Here is a 20,493-nt window from a genome sequence, read left to right as displayed (position 1 = left end):
ATTCGTCCTCGCCCTGCTAGCGCATCGCTCATCCCGCCCCTTCTCCTCTCTCTTTCTCTCTCTCTCTCCCTCGCGTCAAACGGGGGGTCCCCATACCTGAAAGTCCTTGATATCAACTAAATCCACCGCGTGACACCACCATGACATCAGGTCCGTCACTTCACTCGTGGTGGCACGAAAACGACCGGTACTTGAGCTTCAGCTCGTCGCCGACGACGGGCTCCCTGCAGCGCGTGTTGTCCACGAAGCCCAGCTCGAGCCCCAGGCCGTCGCACCGCAGCCCCTGCCACGCCTTGCACACGAGGCGGTTGTGCATCGAGATGAGCGGGTCGTACGCGAGCATCGACCGCGCGTAGTGCGAGATGGGGTAGCACCGCCCGTCCACCACCGCGTCGCGCTTGTACCACGTGCAGAAGCGCATCCGCGACCGCCGGCACCAGCAGTCCGAGTTGTAGATGGTCAGCGTGTAGGCCGCCTCCACTAGGCTGCTGCGGTTGCTGTCGATGGTGGCCGTGGTGTTGTCGCCGGCGGGCGGTTTGGGCCCGAGTGCCGCGATGGCGGTGATGAGTGTGGCTGCTACGGCCCAGCGCATCGTGTTGGGTTGGCGTCGGAGGCGCGAGAGAGTCGAAGAGAGACGATGATAGATAGGGACCACCATTAGGTCGGTATGGGTTGTGGACTCGGTGAATGAATGCAGGGGAAGATCCATTTCGAGTCGTGCGTCCTCCTCCGACTTTTATTATCACGTCCTGTGGATTAGACCGGGCCCAAGAAAATACAATTTGCGAGGGCGCAAATTCTAACCGCGTAGCTTGGTCGTGGTGTAGCTAGATACGAAGCCTCGCCAACGTTCACCTCACTTTCAAAGTTTGACGCATAGTCAACCTTGCCAGCTTCGTCAAAGTACGTAGCGACCAACAGTCACAACGTCCTTCGCCGTCAGAATCATCTCAAACGCAACAGCGCGGCTTTTTACGAGACTCAGAGACGCAAAGAAGCATCGAGCGAAGCTGTGTGCGTCTTCGTCGGTGGTCGACAACGAGGGACCGGCCCGGCTCCGGAGTGGGTCCAACGCGGCGGCGGTCGGCGCCGGGTGGGTCCCTACCCCGTTCCGCCAAGTCTGTTGCTGGCAGCCGGACAGCCGTGCCACCCCACGACTGCTGCATGTTGGTCCAGCAGCCATGGGCACCTGGTCGGTGACGCTCAACAGGGCTTGCGTTGGCTGCTGCCCGTGCACCACGCGCGGTCGGGCCCGCCGAAGCAGGGCAAAGGAGGTGCAAGCGAACCTACCCTTCAACCAGTGCCGCCGACCAGGCTGCTGGATGTGATCTCTGCTCAGCGGACACGCCCGGGCGAGCAAACAAGAGAGTCCGTCCAGGCACCACACCACTGCTCCAGGAACTCTCCCTGACCTCAACGTGTCTCGGGTCTACCTGGGCAACACAGGCTTACAGCTGCCACCGACTCATAGGCACGACACATCTTGTTGGCAGCTCGGATCGGATTGACAGTCGCTTAGTGATGCAATCTCGACGCAGAATGAAACCACGGGGCGGCCATTGCGTGGGAGCTCAGTCAGTGACCGCAGATGATGCACAGTCGCAGCCGAGTTAGGGGACGGGAGCGAGCACGGGTCGTCTCTGAAGCGGTTGGCCAGAGGCCATGGACAGACACATGGACACACCTCACCAGCCAGACCGTGGTGCTTTCACGTTGGCGTGCTGGACCCGCTGGCACTCAGAGTGAGATTCCGATCGGCCTGTTGTGTTACAATCGAGAACGACGCCTTAGTCCCAGGGTGGCGGCAATTGGGATGCCACGCCTGGAAGAAGAAGTGGCCGAGGCTTCGGGGGATCGCCCTGCCGGTGATGACCTCGTCTGGATGTGCATGCGCGGGAACCACCGCAGTGGGAGCATGGCGCTGGTTGTCCGTGGCACGCGCCGCGAAGGGAGGCTGCAGCACGGTCCGCGGAGGCTCCCAGGGGCCGGACGAGGCTGTCGAGGCGTCGGGCACGAGACAACCCAGTCGGCGAGGCGCTGGCGGGAGGAGCAGACTAGCGGATCAAGAATAGGCAGTTGGGCGGCGGTTGAATAGGGACACGCACAGCGTGGCCCCCAGTGGCTTCGGCGTCCATCCACCACACTCGCTCGCCTGCCGGGAGTCTGTGCAGTTGGGTCACGGACATGGCATCATGGAGCGGAGTAGCGACGGACGAGATGGTGGGCTCGGACTATCATTATCCCCCCCCCCCAAGGAGCAGCCAACACCGGGCCGCGGGGGGGTTGGCGCGCGGGCTTGAAGGCATCGTTCAGCTGAGGACTAGTCAGCAGCCACTCCGGCGACCACGGAGGCGGGACGCGGCATGCGGGCGAGGTGTGACGGGCAGTTGGCCACGGTCTCAGTGGCACGAACATCGCGGCGCCTCCATTGGCTTTCAGCGAGGCGGGAAGCTTCCAAGTCGTCAGTTCGCCCAGGCTGACTGACATCTGTGCGCGCCCCGCAGCAGAGCCAACGCTCGTCATATCGATATACCAGAGCACCGGCCAATGGCGAGTCTGCCGGGCACGCAAGTGGCGCCGTGCCAGCTAGCGCGAGGTTGGAGTTTGGCCAACGTCCCCTTGAGTCCCTGGTCCCACGCGTGTTGCTCTCTTCGAGAAGCCAACCGCAGGCGATATCGAAAGTCGGAAGAAGCAAAGCAAACCGCCTCGCTGACCGACCATGGTTCGGTGCTGCACCGGCCATCCGTCGCGGCGGCTGGGGTCGTCCAACCTGGAACAAGAGCGTGACGCTGCCGGCGGTTGAGTTTCACGTCGTGCCCCTTTTGGTGCCACTGGCGGCCGCGGCAGAAGAGCACACGGCTTGTGTCATACGGACGAGTGCAGTGGTCGAAGCGGCTCCGCAATTTAGGCGGTTTGGCGGCTCGGGGCATTTGGGAAACGCAGCAGGCACGGCATCGGTATCAAGCTCAGCCCTGAGCCCAGGCGAAACGCTCTCGAGGCAGGAGACGGCGAGATCGACCTGCGGATCGTAATGCTGCCGGGCAGCAGGTGGTCCGTGTGGAAGCGCCGCTGGCAAGGACCAGGGGCTGGCCCGAGGAGGCCAGCAGTCCTCCGTGGTCCGTCATCTCGCAGCCACGACGCCGCCGGGGCCGTGCGCGGGCTGCACCGTGGTTGGAGAAAGCCAGCCAGCAGCGGGAGGGGGCTTGGGGGCATGGCGAGCATGCGAGCGGCGCCAGAGCTGCTGTCGTGCAGGCCGGGGTCCGGGTCTGGGTCTGGCTTGATCCAGCTGCGTGTGTGGCCGTGTGGGCGGCTGGTGCTCGATCGTCGGCTCCCCACGTCAGAGATTAGATGAATGGAATTTCGACGAAACGAGGTGGCAGATGAAGCACCGACCGCACGCTATCGAAGTGCGAGGTGGGGACGGGCGGCAGGCGATGGCTTGGATGGCTGGCGATGCAGGGAGGCCGGAGGCAGTGAGTGGTGGATGCGGAGGGACAATGGGCGAGAGGCTGACGACGAAGCAGATCTGGCGCGAGGCCCAAAGCGGGCAAGGCGGGTTGGCGGGCTCCCGTGGCTGGCGCGTCTTGCCCGCCGCAGTTACAGTGCTTACCAGGGACTGCACACATGGCTGCAGGTGCTGCAGCTCCGGGATAGTACCCACTACTGCACCCAGCAGCGCATCACGATCAAGAGGGGAGCTCGGACCTGGCGCTCGACTTTGTTGTGGAAGATTTCCTTTTCAGAACACTCCATGTTCGCGCCCGTCTCCTGGACTGGTGTTGGATGAGCCTTGGTTTGATAACAGTACTGCATCTCCTCGGCAGTCCCAGGCAGACGCCGGGATGCTTTGCAACGTGACGAAGCCGCAAACCATAAACACACAAAAGCTCCGTCGTCATGTGCGCCACGAGACTGACTGACTGCAGCAGCCTGTCGCCGCGAGATCCCAGGCACGAGCAGGGGGGCTGCATGCGGGCTTGTTTGCAACAGGAAGCATCCGCGACGCTGGAGGGTGCAGACCGCTATTCTGCCTGTTCTGCCTGTGGTGCCTGCGACGAGCCAAACGCCCGTTGGAGATCGTCTGCTGCGGGCTCCCAGCGCCGCAGCACTCTCCATCACAGCCTGAGTTGACCTCACACGGCGGCGTCAGCGCCAATGCGCCAGTGTGGGAGCCAGTGTGAGAGCCAGTCATCCAGTGTGGGAGCTTCCTGCCCGGGGAGGCAGGTTCGGCTGGCTACGAACAGTCATATGCTGCGGCGGACTGCCTGGAATCCTGCCTGGGATGCTGGGGTGCTAGCTGGCAAACGCTGCCGCTCCGGGCCTCAGCAGGCGCCCTTCAGGCACAGTGGTCGGTACGGCAAGCACGGAGCTCGTCAGCCAGCACGATGTTCTCCGTGGTATTAGCCTGGACACAGTAGCGGGCACTCGACTGCCTTTCGCGCTAGCGCCTGGTACCTGAGGCCAGGGCCCCCTGGTCGCGTGCCTGCCCTCTAATGTCCATCTGCGCAGTTGGTGCCGTTGGCGCAGGTCGGTTGCAGGTGCGGTGGTGCGCGCCTGCCTTCCCTCCGCCCCCCTGAAAGTGCAGCAGCATCACGAACAGCAAGAGCGCCAGCAGCAGCAGGAGCGATGGATGGCAAGCCAAGGTGGATGGATCCCAGGATTCCCAGCATGCCATCCCTGCTCCCCCATCATGCCCTCTTGGTGGGAAACAAAACACTCGATCGATTCTACTGGACAGCATCGCTGTGCTGTGCGCCGTCGTCAAAGTCGCCCTGCTCCGCCAAACACACAGACGTTGAGACAAGCGGCTCAGTGCAATCGTTCCGACGGCATTCACATCCCAGCTGCCCGCCAGCCGAGCCAAATGGGCACGGACACACGGACAAGCCCATTTCCCGCAAACTCTCATTGCGCCTGCGGGCCCTTTCTGTACGGTTACGGTGCGGTTCGGTACGGTGCACACTTGCCGACGGTCAACGGTACCGCACGGCTCACGGCTCGTGGCTCACGGCCCCGGTTGCAGGACCCCGGCTCGCGATATTATACGCAGGCCCGCCGCCGTTAATCAAAACGCTACACGGCGGGCCGGGATGCTGCAGCAGTGTCGCAAGACGGAGCCCACAAGCCCAGTGCTCACGTTGACGATTAATGATCCGCCTGGCCTGGCCTGGCCTGGCCGGGCCTTGGCCTCGTCTGTCGTCCATCGTCCGTCCCTGCGCCTCGCAGCTTGGCGTCGTCTGTCTGCTTCGTACCGCCCGTCGTGGGCTTGGCCGTTGGCGTCGCCTCGGATGCAACAGCCCAAGGAATGAATGCATGCGCTAGAGCGCTCGCTGCACACGGCGGCCAACGCGAAACTTGGCATGGCAGCCAGCGAGGAGATTGCCAGCGCTGCCCATTGGGCGCCCTCCCTTCTGCAGCCCCGTCCTTTGCACGCCGCCGCCGCGCACAACAGCCTCACTGTCCGGCGCCAGCGGGGCCGCGACTCTGCAATCCCTGGACCGACACAAGGCAGCGCGAGGCTGCCCGCAGGTCATGGAGACGCCGCCATCTGGGAGGGTGGTGTGCGCGCCCGGGATCCGGCTCTGCCACCTCCAATCACCTGGCGCCCTGGCAAGCAGGCCTCCTCTTTGGGCCATCGCCCGTGTTCCCCAGACCCAGGTGCCGGGCTGCGAACGGAGTCCTCGTCGCCTGCTCATTCCCGACCTCCCGTCTCCTCGACCATGTCCCGAGTCCGTGATGAGGCGAGTCGAGGCAGGGCAATCTCCAAGCCTCGTTGCTCCTGCTCCCCGCGAGCCACTTCTGGATTTGGCACGCAGGCTCATCACGGCCGCCCGGGGGGAGGCAACAGACGGCGAAGCCCTTTGATTCTCCCCGTGATCCACCAGTCAGTGTCCATGGCGCCCAATCTCCCGCAACGTGGCCCAACCAGCCGACGATCCAGGGTCCTCCTTCTCGTCCCCTGAGTCTTGTCTAACAGCAGGCCTCGCTGCTCTGGCCGCGCCTGGCCTGAGGGGGTCGGGGCCTGCTCTCATCGAGCGGCAAGCGTGGCGACCAGCCCAGCCGAGCCAGCCAGCCAGCGTCGATGGGGATGGCATGGCATGGCTCCTCGGACATGGGGCGGGCTCGTCTCCTCCACACGCTGCGGCTGCCTGCTAGCGGTTGTGACAGGCTGTGCATGACGGATCCAGCCACTCAGACGCGTCAGGAGTGGCGACGATCCTTCTGATGCACCGTCTGCAGAGGGGGCGGCCAAGCACGCCCATTGGATGACCTTGGCTTCTTGGGCGAATAATCGACGCTGGGCCTGTGGATATGGCTGGGCCGGGCAACAAGGCGATGCAAATGCAAACTGCCGGTCCGCCCGAGCTTCACTGGCCTTCCCGACGAGGCCGGACGTTGTGGAAAGCCGTCACCGATCTGCGTCCAGACCCCCATCTGTCGTCCGCCGCCGCCGCCGCCGCCGACGCCGCAGGCCGTCGGTCCAACCAAGGCCAAAGTCAAAACTGGCCACCAGTCGACTGACAGACTGGCGCATGCATGGCGTGGAGCGCGTGCGGAAGAAACGCTGGTCTCTGGGTCTGGCTCGTGAGGCAGCATCTGCATCGCATTGGGAACATGACCCACGTCGCCAGTCTCAGACGGGGCCACAACCGGCCGAGGGGGGCCATGACTTCATGCATTCCGGTCCACCAACAAGAAAACACGGTGGCCGCTGTGCTGGCCGGCGCTTGTCTCGCGGGCCTGCCGCCGCATCTGGGGACAATTAGAGCGCATGGCTCTGCTCGCTGCAGCAGAATTCCAGCGTTGTCTTCTGCGAGGTCTGGCGCCCGTTGCATGCCATTCCCAAACGCCCGCCTCGCCCGCCTGCCCGGCTGGTGCAGAGCCGCCACGCGGGACGGGATCGAGGCGAGCAAGAGCGAGGCGTGGTCGGGGTCCTGGGACGCCCCGCCGGTGCTCGCGGACACGCAAGGAACGTCAGAGGGCGACGCGGGAACGGCAGCGAGACGGAGTCCATGCCAGTCATGAGCGTCGTACGCCACGGTCCAGACTGGGAACGCCCGACAACCGAACAGCGTCACGGTTCGCCATCGCCGCCGGGAGGCAGAGTGAATCAGTCAGTCGGAGGGGCACCGTGACTGACTGACTGACTGGCTGGCGGCCTGGTGGGCGGCATGTTGGCCTCGCCTTCGCTCTCTCTGGCTCGCCCTCGCCCTCGGGTGGCGTGGGCCTGGCGTTCGCCCAGAAGGCAAAGGCAAAATTGGCTGGAGCCCATGACACACTGAAGAGGGGGGGGGGACGGGACCACTCGGCTCAGGTGTGTGTCAGACTCTGCCTGCTCTCGTATATTGCTCACCAGCGTCACCACGATATGGATCCCTGCTCTCGCTAGTGAGGCAAGTGAGGGTCGACCCATCCGTCGACCCATCCCTGGCCGCCCCCCCCCCTTCCACGGAGCATCCACCAGCATGCTTTCGAGGCGGGCGGGCGAACCCTGCGGCGCAGTGTTAAGAATAGCTGCTGCATTAGCCTGGGATACCCACACATCCGCCCACCCACCCCTGCCAGCCAAGACAGGCTGCTAGCGCTTCCATGTCATCAATCTTTGCGTCCATTCTGATGAGGCCTGTGGATCCCTCTCCTGCGGTGCGTGTACCACGCAATCGGCTGCTCGGTACGTACTGCCCGCCTCGATGTGGAGCTTGGCCGCCCGTTTCGTTATCAACCGCTGGCTGCCCGCACCACTCCCGGGCCTGGGGACTTACATGCAGCACAGTCCGTACCGGCTATCGACCTCTTCACGACGTTCCTTCAACCTCCCTCCGCCAGCCATCTCTCCAAAGAGTCGCCCTTGCGCTCTCCCCGCAAGAAGCATCCAACCTCTTTGCGCCAGAGCAGACGCCTTTTCCCTCCTGCTTGTCTCTTCCATGCCCTTGACCCGTTGATTCGGCCCTCAAGGATATCCGTTGCGACTTTTGGCCGTCCCGTATACAGGAGTATCCAGCCGCCCATTTCTAATATCTCGGAACCGGATTCCTTCTGCTCTCCTCCCTTGGACATATCTTCGACTCGTTGCTGGCGGCTTTTCTCCTTTCTACTTCTTGTCTTCTTAATTTCCTTTTGGTGTTCCCTCCAAAAGTTGCGTCCGGCGGCCCAGAGGACCGTTGAAGAACCCACTCGGAGAGTATACCAGCGCAGCCGCATAACATGCAGCACCATGCACCCTTTGGATATCCCACGCCTCCCGCCTCTCCCGCCTACGACAGCCTGAAGTGCGGCATCCCGCCTGCATTTGCGACAAGGCCCTACCAGACGCGATGCATCCCGCTGGCCCCTGAAGAGAGGCTGGGCAGCCTGCTCGAAGGCAAGTTGCAGTTGACCGACATCCTGGGGACTGGCGCCTACGGTGTTGTCTACTCCGCTGTCGACATCAAGACGGGCGTTCGCTACGCCGTCAAGTGCCTCAGCAAGTTCAACGCCGACGGGACGCCCCTGGAGCGCCGCCAGGTTGCCTACCAGCAGCGGGAGATCCGGCTCCACTATCTGGCGTCTGCCCACCCCAACGTGGTGTCGATGCTCAAGATCGTGGACAGCCCGGACTGCATCTACGTCATCCTGGAGTACTGCCCCGAAGGCGACCTGTTCCTCAACATCACCGAACTTGGCCAGTACGTCGGAAAGGATGCCCTGTCCAAGAAGGTTTTCCTTCAGATCCTGGACGCCGTGGAGCACTGCCATAAGCTTGGGATCTACCACCGTGATCTGAAGCCGGAGAACATCCTGGTCACAGACAATGGAGAGACGGTCAAGCTCGCCGACTTCGGCCTGGCCACCGCCGACGACCGATCCGAGGACTACGGATGCGGCTCAACCTTTTACATGAGTCCAGGTAAATTCGAGCCTTTTCACTACTGTTTCTCTCCGCAGACGAACTGACCAAGTTTCTTTCCTCCCTCCCACAGAGTGCCTGGACCCCTCAACAGCGAAGCCTTACTACATGTGTGCTCCCAACGATGTCTGGTCTCTGGGAGTCATCCTGGTCAACCTGACTTGTGGCCGCAACCCGTGGAAGCAGGCTTCTTTCCAGGACTCCACGTACCGGGCCTATGCTCGCTCCCGGGATTTCTTGAAGACGATTCTCCCCTTGACGGACGAGCTCAACGACATCCTGGCTCGCATCTTCAACCCCATGCCTGAGTTTCGGATCACCCTCTCGGAGCTGCGATCCAGGATCATGGCCTGTACCAAGTTCACCATGCCGCCAATGGCAGCCATGCCGTTGCCGACACCACCTTCTACGCCCCCCCACATCACCGAATACGTTTCCAACGAGGATGCCATCGTCGACAACTACGAGTACGACGCGCCCCTCTCACCCGCCTCGACAACATCAGACGAAGGCTCGCTCGCCTCGAGCGTGTCTACGGTTGACGATCTGGACGAAGACTTCATCCAGGAGCAGCAGGACATTCCCCAGGACTATGTGCCGCACACATATGAACCTGAGGAACCAGTGGACCTTCCCATGTACCATGGCCAGGAGTTTGTACCACAGCAGTATATGGGCCCAGTCCCAAATGCGCTCCAGGTACAGGTGCCCCAACAGCCCATGTCCTGCCAACAAATGCCGGTACCCATACAGGCGCCGGTTCCTGTGCAGCCCTGCCAGCCGCGATCATTCTTCCCTCTGTGGGAAGTAGTCAAATACGTTCAACAGGTCCCCATTATGCAGCACTCTGCTGCCCTCCACCAGGTCCCTTTCCTGCCGTCGTTTCAAGGTTGCTATTAAGTCTCCGGCACGATGTGTCGATGACTCGGCTTCTGTGTTGATCCGGTAGTACTCTGGACCTCTTGGATGAAGTGGACGACCCGAGGCTTCTCGGCCCCCAAGACCTCTTGGAGGCCCTCATGAATCACTTCTAATGCCACGTTTGCCACCGACTTTCAGATCCCGGGAGGCTCATTCAAAGTCCCAGGATCCACGCGGAAAAAAGCGCTCCAAAACTGGCTGGATTGCCAATAGAGCGGAAAAAGCGCCAAAATATTTCGATTCAACGACACTGTACCTATTGGCCACCACTATTCTCCGCTTCGCTGTCACTTTTTATTTTATTTCACACAACTTCGCGCAAATCTTTGGACTTTCTAGCGAGGAGTTTTGCTGTTGATAGGGGGGCCACTTGCGCTTTTGTCCGGGCTTCCCTTTGGACGGGCAGAACATGCATATACATGCATCTGCAGTTGGGCGCCTTTGGAAAAGAAGCGGGAGTTTTTTGCTTGCTGGAACGAGATGGACACGGCCGTGAGAGTTACGACACATCAACATATCTTAATCGCCAACTCGCGGAGCCTCGCCCACGACCTCGTGGGGTGGCCGAGTTGACCGAAGCGCTCACTTTACCGAGGCCAGGTTGGGATACCGGTCTTACATTTCTTTGGATATTTGTTGGTTCGGCGATGGGAAGGTACATTGCCGCCAAAATGGAAAGGGCACGGGAATGGGATTACGGTGTTCTTTTTTTCCGGGACAAAGGATAGAAAGAAGGGCTCCGATAGCCCCCGCACGACCTGGGTTGGTCGATGCGGCAGAACACGTTGGAGTACCAATAGGGAGAACCGCTAGAGCATGTCTGCAGCGGCGTGAATAGCGCAATCATACGTTGATACCTCCCGATACATTTCTCGCAGTGCATGTGTGCATCTTTGCTAGTGACTTTGAGACGCACGCGTGTCCGGTCGACCGATACGTCTACGTCGCTGCAACGCGAATTACTGCGCCGCGGCAGATGTCATCTACCGAAGTCCCGTCCTCGCATGGGATCTAGAACATTGCCCACAAGACGGCCGCTCCGTAAGCTGGGGCGGACAGGAGCGGGACCTTTTTCCACGCCGCGCCAAAGTCAAATCGGCGTGTGGCAGCGCATTACTACCAGTGGCCGCTACGTACTAACTTACAGAGCGGAGCTTAGACGCGGCACTACGTTGGCGCTCCCGCTCTTTGCGGGCTCGCGTGCTAAGGGCGAAAGGGGGACGAACGACGGACGGGACGTGCGCGTGCTTTGCCGGCAAGGAAACTCCTACGGCCCACGGATAAACTGCTGGTGCAAACAAGCCTCCCGGCAGGAGGTGTAGCGCCACCACCAGCCGGACGGCCGCGTGCTCTCGCGCGGTCGGGTCGGCGGTCGGCGACACTCGCTGCCGCTGATGGTACGGAACTGCACAGCAGCAGGTAGGAAAAGAGTACGAAAGCCGAGCGAGGGCCGGGGCGGAGGCGCAGAGGCGGCGGCGGCGGCAGGTGTGAGAAACCTGGCCTGATCTGAACCTGAACCTGACATGAGGAGGGGCCTTGGCTTGTGTGGCTAGGAGCTGTTGCGCGGGCGTGGCGGGCGCCGGGGGGGCCAGGGCCAGCGAGGGAGCTCTCTTGGCCTACGTACCTAGGTCATGGATGGTGCCATGATGGCGGCGTGCCACTCCGCGCGCCCGCCCAGACGAACCGGTCGTGGTGAGAGCGGTGCTGGATGAGATGGTGGTGGTGGTGATGGTGGTGGCGACGCCCGCGCCCGCGCCCCCGGGTGGAGGAGGGAGGGAGGTATCACGGGGGGCAGATTGGCGAGACCCGGAGAGGAGGAGGGCAGAAGTGGGCTACGTGCTGACTACTCCTCTTGGCATCCTGTCCTCTCGTCTGCCTCTCCCCGTGGGTACAGTAGTACTTGGTTGACTGGGACGTTTACGGTTTCGCCGTGGCGCGTGGCGGCCGAGGGTGGGCATGGCAGGTGGGCGATGGCTGCGGCCGTGTGATGCGGCAGATGGCGCTCGACTTTCCTGGGCGGCGGGCGATGGCGGCGGCGGCGGCGGCGCGACAGCCAGCGCAGCGCATTCAGACGGCCCAGCACGGCAAAAACGAGACTGACACACCGTGAGGCCGGCTGGCGGGTTGACCCCCCGTGGCGCTGATTCGACGGAAAGCGCAAGCCACTCGCACGCGCATCTCGCCCATCTGGGTGGTCCTGGTCCCCCGCCCTCTCAAGACTGCCGAGGAGAAGGGGAAGCTTGGGGGGAGGAGGATGCGAGGAGGAGGGCCCAGCTCTTCGCGCCCTGGGGCTGGCTGGCTGGCAAGCTGGGTAGCCGGCGATGCGTAAGTAGTGGTAGCGCTGCAACCACCTTCCCGCGGTGGCGGAGGGGGAGGAGGGGCACCCGAATGGAATCTTGGGATGGGAGGACTACCGAAGAGACGGAGCTGCTGCACCGGAGCACCAGATGAGCAGTTGGGGAGCAGTTGAGGAGCAGAGAGGTCACCACGGACGGTGGGGGCAGTCTGTGTGTGCGACGTGATTGTGCGACTGGTGGTGACGACGACACCGCCGCTGCTACTGCTGCGATTACCGCTGCAACTGCTACGTCCGTACATAATGTGTACCTTGTATGGTGTTGCCGTCGACGGGGGATGATGTGTGGCTGCTCACTCAAGCACTCACACCCTCGGCGCGGAACAATAATAAGTGCACTACACTACATGACGATGAAGAGTAGAGTTTACTCCTGCGGCGGGAAGTTTAAAAAACATGCTCGAAAAGGGGCACTTTGAGAGACACGACGACGACGACGGCTCGATGCTGCTGTTGCTACTGCTGCTGCTGTCTAGTGCCGTGGCCGCCCACATGCAAGACGACGCTGCGCCGCCGCCGCGGCCGTGGTGCGAAAGCGATTCCCGATACTACTCACCTCTCTCAAGTGCCGAGATTCCATGTGGGCGCTGGTACTGTAGAGTAAGTAAGCTGCGTTTCCGCTGCGCCGTGGAGCGTGGCGCCAGGCCGGGCCTGGGTCTTTGCCGTTTCGGACGGCGCGGGAGCTTCACGGTTTGGATGGCGGTGGTGATGACGAGTACATGGAGGATGGGAAGGGTGAGGAGGACGGCCGTGCCGTACTGTGGCAGGCTTGGCGATGCTGATGCCGCTGCTACTACTGATGCCCCGACCGGTGTCATTGGGTGGAGCTCTGTGTGCAGGACCCAGGTCAAAGTACTCCAGACGGGAGGAACGTGAGAAGCCGCGGGAGGACGGGGAGGTTGCCCAGCAAGACCGCATGCAGTGCAGTATCGTAGAGCGACTGACCGAGAGTGACAAGAGACCGTCCACCTCTCCGGCGGCGATGGCGGGGTTGCCATTCGGGAGGCGTTTCCGCCCTCGTAGATTGGCCCGAGAGCCAGCCAGTCAGCCAGTCAGACGAGTGTGCAAAGAAGGACTCAAGATTCGAAAAGAGGCAGTGATTGTTGGTTGGGCGCGGCGCCGCGCGCGGGCACACACACCCAGCACGGACCAACAGCAACAGCGGGCATGGCTTAAAGTGCGTGCGTTAGTCTCCCTCTGGCGTGCTGCAGTCCCTCCTGCATTGCATTGCATTGCAGCATGAGGGAGGGATGGATGATGCAGGAGCGGAGACTGCTTCGTGCGGATGGGCGGAAACTGGCCAAACGGACGGGCGGGCGGGCAGCGCCGGTGGTCGATGATTGGGGCGATGACGATGTGCAGCTTGGGGCGGAGGGGGATGAGAAGGGCGAAGAGGGGGGGGCGCTTTGCTGATGCGGCAGACACACGGGTCCTGGGCTGGACCGTTGATGCAGGTGAGTGAATGCGAAGGCGAGGTGCGCCAACTCGGTTTGGGGTGCGAGTGAAGAGGAGGACTTGTTGGATGGAAGACGCCTAGGGTCTGGATGAGGAAGACGAGATGATGCTGGTCGTGATGGATGGGCGGGAGAGCCTGAGGAGGCGCATGCGGCGCGGTGTTAGTGACTGGAGTCTGCCTGGGACTTGTTTGCTTGACAGACGTCGCTACCGTAGCCATCCTTGTAGACTCCCACATTTCCCTCGGATACTGTAAATCATACGGGACACAGATCCTGCAGACGGGCCAAGTTGTTGGCCGCGAGTCGTCGTCGCCATGCACAAATCGCCTGTTGTTGCAAGCCCCAGCAGCATACATGCAGCGAACGACGACGACAGAAGTGCCTGGTCCCTGTGTCCACAGTCCTGTATGCGAGCCCTTGGACACCAGAGGTACAGAATGTACCGCGCTGGCCATGTGTCAGGTCTGGTTGCTCACTCACTTACATGCTTCGTACATGCAAAGTACGTACGTACATACATGGACGCATCTGAGCGGGCGCGCGCCTGAGAATCTGCCTGGCCTGGTTGCACACGACGCGCGGCATAGGCCCGTCAAGTCTTCAAAGTGCATACTAAGTTGAAAGATAGCTTGCGGCACTTTGTGTGACGGGTAGGCTAATTAATGCCTGCCTGCTGACAACAGCGGCGAGGAGCTTCTATCGTATGTAGCCGTGCAGGCCGTACAGGAGCCGTTAGATGGTACCATGCACGCACGCACGCCGTGCGTTGCATCTACGCATGCACTTTCTCGGGACCAGGACGCGTGTCCATCGCATTGCATCCCATCGCAGCTGGAAGGGGGAGGGAGCAAGCACAGCACGGCTCGCATGCAACGCGGCTCGCATCGCCATTTCGTCTTATCTCGCGCCCCTCGCCCCCCCCCCCCCCCCCCCCCCCCCCCCCCCCCGCTGTCGGTGTGCGTGCGCAGCGGCAGCCGGCTCGTCTTGTGTTCCCCAACCCCGGTTTCGCTTGTGCTTTTTGTCCTGCTCGTGACGGAGGTTGGGGGACGCGGGCTGGGCGGCGGCCTGCATGTGCATGATGGTGCATTGCACGATGCGGCCTGCGCCTGTGCGGATATGCAGTATGGACCTGGTAAATGCGCATATGTGTGGTTGTATCTCCCTCCCTCTGTGCATCCTTTCCCGGATGGTCCAATCAAGAGAGTTTCGTCTGCACGTAAACTCTTCTCATTCGTTGCAGCTGCTGCGTTTGCTCGCGCTGGACACGGGCTTGAGGGCTTTGGAGGCGCGCACTCGCTCACTCACCGCCATGTTTTGGACGTCCGTGATGTGCGGGACAGAGGAGAGCAAAAAGAAAGGGGAAAGTGTCCGATGGGCCAAACAGGACGGCACGGGCAGCGCTCGAGCGGGCCGTTTGCTGCGTGGTATCCGGGGGGCTTCAACTTCCCGACTCTGAGACAAGGACCCTTCGGAGGCTGGCCGCGTCGAAGCGTCGATCGAAGGAAATAGCCGCTGTCGGCAGAGACAAACAAACAAAACACACACCTAGCCGCGCATGCAAGGGAGCTCCCCAGGGGAACGACTGAATCACGCGCAGATGGAAAAAGGAACGCCTCCTCAGGCGGGATGGCGGGGAGGCGGATCCAGCCTCGTGGTGACCTCGGGGGCCGGGCTTAGGGCGGACGAGAGAGACAGCTAACGGCCCTTTCTGCTGCCGGTTTGCTTTCTTTGCCGTGCTCTTTGCCAGCCCTGTTGCCGCGCGACGGATCTGCGCGCTGGTGTTTGTGTTTGCTTCTGGCCCGGCCCACGCCAAAGACACCATGTGTGGCCCCTTAACATTGCAACACTGACTGAAGACTACTGTACTGTAAATGGCAGCACTTGGCCCGTATATTTGCTTTCTCCTTCACCGCCTCGTTCTGTCACAGCATCTGAAGCAGGCACGATGGATCGTCCTTGCATGGAGAATGCCCCCAAGTGCCGGCCGTCGACAAATGACCTACTGGGGGCCCAGATGCTCTGCTAGCACGGACTTCAATGTTGGTTTGCTTCGCTGCGAGTATCTCGACAGTATGGAAGCAGCACTTGGCCATTGTCGTATTACCTCGTGGGCAAAGCAAGGCCGGGCTCATCTGCCGCCCCTCCGGCGTGGAACAGCAAACCTCTGCTGCTCATGTGGCTCTGAGCGTGACTCGCGACGCTGCAGGGCTATGCGCACTTTACACCACCTCGACTCTATTGCACACACATGGCTGTTCTGTTTCTCGTACCCAAGCGCGTTGCCACCATCACCACGAGACGGGTTGCGCCCCCCATGCAATCCTCCAGCCTCGTCGCGTCCTGCGCTGTCGGCGCGCCACGTAGCTGGCGCCCCTGCCCCGTCCCCCCCGCAAAGGGTGCCATTCGCACGCACCAGGTGTCACCAGGGTTGCACTCATGCAGCGCAGCATAGTGTGGCGTTTTCCATTCGCCGCAGTCGCGGGCAAGGGACTTTTCGACCTGCGCAGTCCCAACGATCCATGTCTCGGCCGCTCCAGCCTCGTCCGTGACAGGTGACCTCGATCGTGGAACTGTCCGCTGGCGTGACAGGTTCGGGGCGGCGGTGGCTGGTGGGTGGCGATGATCACGGACGGATGTGACCCCCCTTCGCGGACACGGCTCGGGAGATGCGAGTTGGCTTCTCGGCATTGGGGGCCGGGCCTGGGAGAAGAGACGACGACGTCGGCCCGTTGAGTCGACGATCCTTCAATGGGGGCCGACAGAATAGGGCAAGGCCTGCGTTCAGCCGCTGTTACATCCGCTCAAAGGCAAGTCGGCCGACTGGAGCTTGACCGACCGTGACCCAAGATATCAGATGCCGGCATCAAGGTGCTGACGCGACTCGCGCCGACAATCGTAGTTGCGCACCGCCGTGACGGCCACTCGCCGGACCGAGCCCGGCCGAAAAGTGGGTTTCGCCGGGGGGCGTCCGGCCGCCGACGGCGGGCTCCACTCGGCGCCCGCAGACCAGGACGCCGACGCGGCTATTGCGGCCGACATGTCGCGCCCGCCTGGACCCGCCTGGATAAGGTTTGGAGGCGGCAAACATGAGTCCGCGGGCTCTGGCGATTGTGCGCGCTGGCACCGGATAGGCTCGCGTTGATGCACGGAATGTTCTTTCGATGCTGGAGATAACGACCGAGCCATGGTTGGGTTTTCTTGCTCTGGTCGACGCGTCTAGAATCCAACCACTTGCATGACCGGTCTCAAGACATGGTCGCATCGGACGCGAGCGTTCATCGTCGACTACAGGCCGATCCAACTTAATTCTCCGTAAAAACAGTCAGATGGTAGCGACCTGATGCAGGACGTTGCTAATCCCGAATGCAACCGTTGCCTTGACATGGCATCATGCGACTCGCGGCAAATGCCAGCTTCAATTCCCGAGCACCAGGTCTCGGTGCCAAACACTATCCCTACCTGAGCTCTGCCAGCTGGTAGACGCATCGCGGCAGTGATGGAACCGAGCCGCACAGACATTGGCGTTGCAGCCGAGTGACAGGCGCGACAAACAGCGTTGCGACGGCGACCCAGACGGCAACGGCGATAACGGTAACTTTTTCTGTTGGCAAAGCACAGACCACCTCGCTCGGAAGGCGCCGAAGTCTCCATGTCTACTACCCCAGCCTTTCTCGTGTTGAGGATGGAGACGGGACAGCATGTCACTGCCCTCGATCCCCACGGGTGGCATTCTTGGCAGCGACGGGGGCAGGCAAGATGTCATCGCCCCGGCGGGATTTGGACCCACCGGAAATCATTCGACTGTCATGAGATAAATCCGTGGGAGCTAGGTCACGGGCTGCGCATCTGCCAAGAAGACAAGACGCCATTGTCGCTTTGTCAAGATAGACTCTGCGCGTTGTGGGATCTGTGGACCTTGTCATGACTTGGAATGTGGGTGCCTTTCCCTATGCTCCAGTGCAAATGTCAACAGTCAACACCATGGGGGAATGGATATCACGGTCGGAAGGATGAGCTAACGTAGTCGCTGTTGGCGCGCGAGCTCAACAGTCGAACCACGGCGCACAGACGGCGCGCTTCCGACGGCCTTGGCATTCGGTCTTTTACTGCTCATACCAGCGCATATGGTCTGCTTCTGACGCAACAGATGAAGCCTCGTTAGCGATGTAAACGATTGTTGACGGAGCTTCGGAAGGGACGTCTGGAGGCGCTTGTTTCTACCGTGGTGCCTGGGGCTTCGACGAGATAGTTGCAGGCAGCACCAAGACGAGCGCCAATGGGTTCGCAACGGATAGACACGTGCTTCGCGAGCAAATTGCCTCAGTTGTTGGTCTCGCACGATAACAACATGTCTGAGTAGATGTTTGGCGCACGCACTGCCACGCGTGCTTCACCTCTGGTTGCAGAACTATCCGTGCACACATACTGCGGCTTACATGGCCGTTTCAGCAACGAAGTACGATGTGGGTACACGCCGCGCCCACGGTTTCTATACCTCCAGAGACTCTTGAGTTTTCGCGGGCCTTGGGCATCTGCTGCTTGATGTATGAGCAACCGATATACTACTCAATGTCTCACACACCTCATGAACATGAACACATGGAAATGCAGACAAAAGAACCAATAACGAGATCTCCGGGGAACAACATGGGGTTTCATTGAACTTCTTCACGCACAGTTGCTTATGCTCTCTTCCTGCGCGCGCTTTGACTATTAATATACAACACAATGGTTACGTACGACGCGTATTCACAAAGACCACCATGGCAACAGCACTGGAATAACCATTACCAATTGACGTCTTCAGCGCAGTCATGTGCAGTAGCTGAAACAGTTGCCATGAAATCGCAATGAACCAGAACGACAGCAATTGTGTCTGAACATGGTGCTGCTCCACGTAAACCGTCTCGTTCCTCTCAACGTCTTAAGTAGAGATTTGAGAGAATCGTCTCGAGGCCCAACATGTACTCGCCAGTTGTCTTCCCGTGACAGAGCTAAGAATTGGGATTCATCGGTTTCGGAGCGGCAACGTTGAAGCCATGGCCGTCATCCCCGATGAACTACACCCGCACGACATCGAGCCGCGCGGCCCGCTCACGTCCACCTTCAGAGCCGAGCGCGCCGCGGGCGTCATGAGCCTGGAAGAGCCATTCGTCAAAGACCAAATGGTGATTGGCTACCTCTACGCACCCGGCCAGAGCAGCGAGTGGATAGAGTGCAGAACCGCGCAGATCGCCTCGGCGCTCTGCCTCGCGTTCTTCGACACCAGCACCATCACGACCACATTGGTCGACGGACCTGAGATAAAGCGCCGGATCATCATTCGGTTTGTCGACGCCAGCAAGACTTGGGAGATCTTTTCCCATCTGGTATGGCAGGGGTTCATTGTATGGTATTCTCCGTGGAGCGTCATCAACTGCTTGCGACTCAGGCCTCTGTCGTATAAGGTGCTGAGGCCCACGAGGATGCCCCTTGAGTCAGAGTGTCTGTTCACGCCTTATTGAGGGTTGCCTATAGACGCTTCGTGGGTTTATAGATGCTAGCCAGGATACCGGACAGGCGCAAATGGATAGATACTGGTGCGGGATCAATACCAATCTGGAAGCATACTTACGCCTAGATCACGTTACATATACTGGGTTGTTCCATTCCGTTCCAAGTGACCAGGGATATCGGCGTTTTGTAAAGCATCTTTCCAATGTAACAGGACACAAGGAATAGGCAGGGTTAAGCAGCGTCGTATAAGTCTCATTAGATGCTCGAATACTGGACATGAGTGAAGCGCCTCAGCAGTGTCGGAGGGCATATCGAATCGTGTCGCCGAACTTGTGCGCGGAACTTCTGAGAGGCGACCAGATGCATCCTCGAAAACCACGGTCGTGAGTGGCCCGGATACAACTGCTTGTTGACTATCGTAGCCCTACCCCTGACTGACCTGATCTCAAGACTTAAGCCAAGCTGCGTGGCAACGCTTTGTTGGCTCTACCATCATGCCGAGTATCAGCAGCTACTCAAATCAGAGCTGAACAGAACTCACATAAACTCTACAGCCTGCTTACTGGCTGGCTGGGCGACAAACACACTGCCCACAACGCGGCGAGATCTGGTCAGTGTCGCCAGTAGATGAATAGCGGTAGACGCGGTATCTCGATCCCCAACAGTTGGAGAATGGGGGTAGGCAGCGCTCATCGACCGGCAGTGGGGAGTTGCAGTAGACTTCGTGAATGCTAGGAACTGTAATGCAGTCGACTGGAGCTATGCACCCTGCAAGGAGTGTGAGGAGGTGAGCTAGACTGAGATGCATCTTGAAGAGAGCACATGCATGCACGATGTTGAGACTTCAGTCTTTTTCGACGCATGCTACTCTGTTATGTCGAGAAGCAAGGTGTATTCTATGCCTAATGGAAACTTTAACTCTTACCGTACTTGGTCTCTTATCCCAAAGGACCTATTGAAGAAGGAAGACTGGCGCTATCAGCCCGCTACGAAACCATTTGTCAAAGGATGAGCCTTTTACGTCAAAGGAGCAGCGTGAAGGGCACAGTGCATAGATACAGGGGTACGATCCCGTCGGGTCGGCTTCAGCCGGTGACGTATCGTGAATAGCCATTCCCTTGACCTGGGCTCATGATTGCCATGCTTCGGCTGGGCCAAGCCCTGTAAACACCGTGCATCAACATCAACACTGGAAGCTGGAATCGGCGGAAATGCGCTGCCTATCGCAAAGCTCGTGGACCGGGCATCCAGTGGTACTGGCAGCTCTGTAAGTGTACGTTGATATGACAACAAAGATGGAGCCGTGCGATGCTCATATCTTAACCTGGGGCGTAGAGCATGCCGTCGCAAGCGTTGGCGTCCCGGGTCAGGAACAT

At 60.5% G+C, this 20,493-nt stretch overlaps 3 protein-coding genes across 3 annotated transcripts; 2 read left to right on the top strand and 1 right to left on the bottom strand.

The window, feature by feature from the left end:
• Positions 1–160: 160 nt before the first annotated feature.
• PLICBS_006783 (uncharacterized protein) lies at positions 161–592 on the bottom strand (the record flags this gene model as incomplete). Its single annotated transcript, XM_018320160.1, has 1 exon — positions 161–592. The coding sequence occupies one exon, from the start codon at positions 590–592 to the stop codon at positions 161–163; it is 432 nt and encodes a 143-aa protein (XP_018180057.1).
• A 7,613-nt stretch (positions 593–8,205) lies between these two features.
• Positions 8,206–9,787, top strand: PLICBS_006782 (uncharacterized protein; the record flags this gene model as incomplete). Its single annotated transcript, XM_018320158.2, has 2 exons — positions 8,206–8,887; positions 8,961–9,787. 2 exons carry the CDS (start codon positions 8,206–8,208, stop codon positions 9,785–9,787), a joined length of 1,509 nt encoding a protein of 502 aa, XP_018180055.2.
• An 8,873-nt stretch (positions 9,788–18,660) lies between these two features.
• Positions 18,661–19,125, top strand: PLICBS_006781 (uncharacterized protein; the record flags this gene model as incomplete). The annotated part of the gene is made up of 1 exon (XM_065601050.1): positions 18,661–19,125. The coding sequence occupies one exon, from the start codon at positions 18,661–18,663 to the stop codon at positions 19,123–19,125; it is 465 nt and encodes a 154-aa protein (XP_065457122.1).
• Between the last annotated feature and the right edge of the window lie 1,368 nt (positions 19,126–20,493).

The sequence above is a fragment of the Purpureocillium lilacinum genome (assembly GCF_023168085.1).
Source record: "Purpureocillium lilacinum CBS 284.36 DNA, scaffold_5, whole genome shotgun sequence".
Taxonomy (NCBI): domain Eukaryota; kingdom Fungi; phylum Ascomycota; class Sordariomycetes; order Hypocreales; family Ophiocordycipitaceae; genus Purpureocillium; species Purpureocillium lilacinum.
This window is presented reverse-complemented; position numbering and strand designations above follow the sequence as displayed.